Source organism: Durio zibethinus, chromosome 7 (assembly GCF_047325235.1).
Source record: "Durio zibethinus cultivar Kanyao isolate XHJ-2024 chromosome 7, ASM4732523v1, whole genome shotgun sequence".
NCBI lineage: Eukaryota > Viridiplantae > Streptophyta > Magnoliopsida > Malvales > Malvaceae > Durio > Durio zibethinus.
The window spans coordinates 20,588,378-20,593,812 of NC_143168.1; the positions used below are offsets into that span (position 1 = coordinate 20,588,378).

General features: G+C 35.0%; 1 protein-coding gene across 2 annotated transcripts; it reads right to left on the reverse strand.

The window, feature by feature from the left end:
• Nucleotides 1-1,165: 1,165 nt before the first annotated feature.
• On the reverse strand, nt 1,166-4,897 carry LOC149518101 (UPF0481 protein At3g47200-like). 2 transcript variants are annotated; one of them, XM_089763779.1, is made up of 3 exons: nt 4,811-4,897; nt 4,564-4,677; nt 1,166-2,709 (listed from the first exon to the last, which is right to left on the reverse strand). In XM_089763779.1, the coding sequence occupies exons 2-3, from the start codon at nt 4,672-4,674 to the stop codon at nt 1,381-1,383; spliced, it is 1,440 nt and encodes a 479-aa protein (XP_089619905.1). In that variant the 5' UTR covers nt 4,675-4,677; nt 4,811-4,897; the 3' UTR covers nt 1,166-1,380. The 2 variants fall into 2 exon arrangements, with proteins under 2 accessions (XP_089619905.1, XP_089619906.1); XM_089763780.1 differs by having other exon boundaries at nt 1,166-2,757; nt 4,811-4,890.
• Between the last annotated feature and the right edge of the window lie 538 nt (nt 4,898-5,435).

Sequence of the window (5,435 nt, forward strand, 5' to 3'; positions counted from 1 at the left end):
CCAGAGTTGATGAGCTTATCCATGAACTCCACGTAATCAGAAGCGTACGTAAGTTGGTTCCGAACTTGGGATAAATGGTTCATAGGCCAAGAAATTACGCAAGATACGCTCTGTATTATCGTCAAGGTTGGAATCTTCAGTTTCCCATCTTTTGTAAAGTCTACATCGAACAAGCTTTTAACTTGCTTCTTCTCCCCGTTCTTAATTTTCCCCTCCTTACCTTTCTTTACTAAGTTCATTCCTACCTCTTCCAGCTGTGTTGCACAGCGTATGAATTTCCATGAGCCTTTTTCCTCCAGCTCTGTTGCACTCCACAGTGTTTGAGGCACGCGAATAGTAATCCCTTTGCTTTTGCTTCTGCTTCTGCTGCTTCAATAAAAGCCTTGAGCTGTTCTTTGCGTTTGAATAAGTATTGCTACTGCTTTTGCTTTTAATTTTGGATAACCCAAGAATGTCAAAAGAAACTCATTTGGCAAAGGAGAATGGAATAGGAAAAGAATCCTAATTTTTTGGAACAGGATTAAAGGAATTTTTCTTTTCTTTTTCCCTTCAATTGTGAATTTTTGGGAAATTTTTTATTTTGTTGGTATGACTTGTCATTTATCTATGATGATGTGGATTACATGTGTACAAAGTAATTTATTTTGAGAATTAAATTTAAAATTACTCTAGTTTGGGAAATAAGATTGAGCACCTGCATATAGGAAAAAAGCTCTTCAAACTTTCCTAAGTGCTTTTTTTTTTAATGAAATTGTAAGTATAAAAAAGTTATAATTATAATTAGTCTATGAGATTAATACTAAAATAATATAGTGACTAAGTCTTCAACAACTTTCAAATGTGCGTAGTCCAAAATTATTTGATAAGACCCAAATATCTTTTGCCTCTTAATTAAAATCTTTCAACATTGAGAGATGTGTACAATTGGAAGAAAATTCGTCAATATAACTTGAATTGTCCAAAAAAATAAAAAATTTGGTTAAAGTCAATGCTCACAATTTCAAGGGAAAAACCTATGAAAACGATTGATAGCAATAAGATTTGGGTTGAAAGATAAAAGGGAGTTGCATATTCATCAATCCCTTGAGAACATATCAGAGTGATCATGGCGACAGAAAGCGCTGTAATTAAAACATATGATTTTTGGCAACACAAGTTAAACAAATTCTATTGCTAGGAAACCAGAGAATAAGCATTAATCCATCGAAGCAATTACACAATTAATTAATACACGTACAAACAGCTATCTAATTAATACACGTACAAGGCTGTTGGCAGCAGTCAAATATTTATTTTATTATATGTAATAGCTCACTAACATGAGCTTTTAGTACTTCCCCTGCCTCCTATCAACCATGGAAACTTAAGAAAACTTAAGACTTACTGATGAACATAAGAAAGAACCGAAAATAAAGTTTGTATCGCGGTAAATAGGAGCAAGAGAACAGCAGCAAGAAAGGAAATGAGCGACCAGGGCGAGTTAAAATAATCTCTCTTCAATGTTGCCTTCCATTTGTTCCATTTTCTCTGGCAATGCTCGTTGACCTTACCAAATATCTCTGCATAGTAGAAGTCATTGGACAAGTAAATGTTGTTGCGAAGTTTGTTAAACATTTGGGCAACTGCTTCATCATCCCCTAACCAATTATCAATAACTCCACGGTTACAGAGTAATTGCACATCCTTGCCTGTGTTGATGAGGTTATCCATGAACGTCACATAATCACAAACGTAAGTTGGTTCCGAACTTGGGATGGCTTGTTCGTAGGCCATTAAATTTCGCAAGATACGCTCCGTATTAACGTCAACGCGGAAGGTTGGAATCTTCAGTACTTTTGTATCATCTGTGAATTTTATATCGAACAAGCTCTCCACCCCTAATTTATTGCTCTTATCTTGCACCTTCTCACCAAAGAAAATGATTCCTGCCTCTTCCAGCTCTGTTGCACTGCGTATGAATTTCCATGAGCGTTGGGATTTTGGTTCTTTTCCTTCTGCTTCTGCTTTTTGTTTAAAATCCCTGCGGAGATCTCTTCCTTGAAGTGAAGGAAGGCAACTATCATGTACTAAGCCCAGAAGATGCTTGATATCTTTCGTGGCAGTGGGACAGTACTTTTCAGACCACATCTCTGGTCCGTGATCCGGATCTTTTGTGAATAAAGAAAGAGCCAAACGAGCGAACTCGTCAAGAGCATCTTCACCCTTTGACGTTATTATGCGATATATCTCGAAGAGCACGAAGAAAGGAAGCTGATTTTCGAACAGTAACAAATCATACCGAATGTCATTTTGAATCCGTCCCAGTTGGCAAAAAGCCTCTTCTGGGTACTCCCCCAGTATTAGCTGAACAATAAAGCTTCCATCAAGGACCAGCATTTCTGCAAAGTCATCAGAGTTACGGCCATCAGAGTCAAAGCCATCCGAGCCATCTTTATAGCATTTGTTAACTCGTTTTGCTATTGATTTCATGGCCCCTACAAGTACGCTGGGATCAAGCTTGGTTTTCTCAATAAGCCTACCGAAGCAATTCTTTTTAACAACTTTCATTGCCTCCAAGTTTTCCTTACCACGAAAACGGAAATTGGGACCAACTGAAATCACATATGGTTCATAGGCTTCTGCATTTACTTTACGTAATCGATCAGGCACTCTCCTAATACTCCAACTCTTTGCGTCTACAATTTTAGTACTCAATTCACCTCCTTTCCTCTGTTAAAAGGGTGGCACATTCAGTGAATTTTAATCAGCAACAATGTTCTGAAGTGCATTTTTCAAGATTTGAAATTGTTAGAATAATTGTTTTAAAATTTAAGTAAACAAAAAGTTTCTTTTTTCTTGAAAATAAATTAAGCAAGCTTCTATTCACATCCCAACAATTATTGTTTATACCCTAATTTTTTATTACACAAATATTCTTATATATAATTACTTAATTAACCTTTGACAAAGTACTTTTCAATCTTACACCCATTTCTACTCCTTTTTTTCTTCCTCTTCTTTTTTACTCTTTTTTTTCGTTTTTCTTTTTTTTTCCTATATAAACATCCCCTTTCATCTAAAGATTTTTTCGAAATTCATTATATTTTAAATTTTAATTTGATTGTAAGTTTTAATACAAAAAATGAATTTTGGATCCAAGAGTTAAAAGCGCAAATTTTAGTTTTGACTCTGTTTCAGATTTAGATTTCGATTTTAATTTTATTTTTATTTTAATTTGGTCATAAAAAAAAAAGTCAGAAAAGCCAAAACAGAAAAAGTGGGATTCTTTGTGAAGATCTTGATTTTTCTTAAGATTTTGAATTAATGACAGAGACATCGTCAGAAAGAAATCTAGAGTTAAACCAAGATCAAATCTGTCAAAAGCAAACAATCGGCAGAAAATCAAGCAAAACAAAGATCACGAGCAAGGACCAGAGATAGAAATCAATGGAAGAAGCAATTCAAGCCAGAAGCAACAATCAACAAAAAAGAAGCATTCAAGCCAACCAGCAATTCGACAGAAGCAGAGTATCACATTCGGGCAATATAGCCAACAGAAGCAGACCAAGACAAGCAAAATTAAGTCTGCAAATCAGGCATCAGGCAACAAGCAAGAAGCAATAATCAAGAGCAATTCGACGCAAATAGAAATTTGGCATTCAAGTTTGATTTTCTAGTCAACAGCAATTTAACAAAGGCAACATAGAGCCAACAAGCAATTCTACCGAGAAGCCTCTACCCAGAAGCAAAGAATTGAAACAAGTCGACCCAGAACCGAACTCTTCCACAAACCGAGCAGGAAATCATCAACAAGCAGAAATAGAATCGGCACCCAAACAGAATCAATACATACAGCCTCAATGATAAAAAAAAAAAAAAAAAAAGCAACAACGAACAGCCCCAGCACAGCAAACAATTGTCAAAATAAAAAATAAGGACCCAACCCAGAAGTTAAAGCCGCAAACTCGACAACCCAAAAAAAATTTATTTTCACAGAAAAACCAAATCCACCCAAAGACCTTCGATCGACAACCACAATCCACGATACACAATTATCTGAAAATAGCACAATCAAACACAAACAGTAAAAAGGAAAAGGAAATTTTCGGGCGGGAAATTCTTCTTTGAGGTCTCGACTTGGGTTTTACTTTTTTGGATATTGTTAGAGGACAGGAAGAAGGTCGTCTGGGATAGCGAAGGTAGGCGGCTAATTCAGGCAATTGCGGAGAGTCTCTTGAAAATCTACCAAAGGAAAGAGGCGGCAGTCTTCAATCGGTTTCAAGTTTTGTTCTCGGTGTTTTAAATAGAGTTATTTATTTAATATATTATATTTTTTTATATATTGATTTATAATTGATAAAATTTATAATTTGGAAAACAAGTATATTTTGTTAATATATTACTTGCATATATATATTAATAATATAATAAAATGTATTCTATAAAAAAATTTTAAATTTAATATATATTAATTTACTCCCTCCAAATCAATTATTAATATCCGTCACTACATACATGAAGCTAATTTAGGTGAGCGAAATGAAAGTTATTTGTGGTTCGTATACAGCAGAGCATTTCAATTACCTCCCTGTGAAATTCCCTAGACCGAGCCGAAGGCTCCGACGGCGACGGCAGCGACATTTCAGTTTCATCTAAGTCGTTGTCTGTTGGAATGCTGACGTTATCTGTAGCCATTACCTGGACAAAAACATGGGATATACAATACATTATTACGAATTAATTGAAGAGAAAGGTAATAGTACCTCTTGAAGAATGAACTGCAATTTGTTTACTAGGAAAAGAATGAACGGCAATTTTGTTTAAGATTTACCAGCCAAAGTGGAAAGCAGAATCGTGGTTGTGCTTGAGAAATTTGGTGGTGATAAAAGAGCGATGCATCTGATCACCTATAAATATTGGAGTGGGCGACCCATACCTACATTATATATAATGACATATGAATGAATGACATCAGATACATTACTTCACATTTTCAATAATTGTATGTCTATATGACAATTACACATCTTCACAAATCTTGACTACCGCGTTGCTCAGAGTAACGTGAACTACTTTTAGAGAAAAGATAACACAATTGTCACATTTTCCACAATTGTACGTCTACGTGATAATTACACATCTTCACATTTCATGACTACCGCATTCCTTAAGAGTCATTATTGTCGGCTATGAAAAGTACCTTCAGAGAAAAGATAACATAATTATCAGATATTCAATAATTATAGGTCTATATGATAATTACAAATCTTCACATTTCTTGACTACCACGTTGCTCAGAGTCAAGTGATGTACTATTGTCAGCTATGACATGACAACAACCTTTAGAGAAAAGATAATAGAATTGCCTGTTTTGAATAATTTTTGATAACTTTAAACACGATCATATTAATTTTGAAGTGAAATAAATAAGAGCAATCGATTGCTCCATCATTTGC

Bases quoted from the DNA above. Each gene is read 5' to 3' on its own strand.
- LOC149518101 (XM_089763779.1), bottom strand. From the start codon at position 4,674: ATGGCTACAGATAACGTCAGCATTCCAACAGACAACGACTTAGATGAA. The intron at 2,710-4,563 runs GTAATTGAAATG...CCCTTTTAACAG, and splicing joins CTAGGGAATTTCACAGGGAG to AGGAAAGGAGGTGAATTGAG.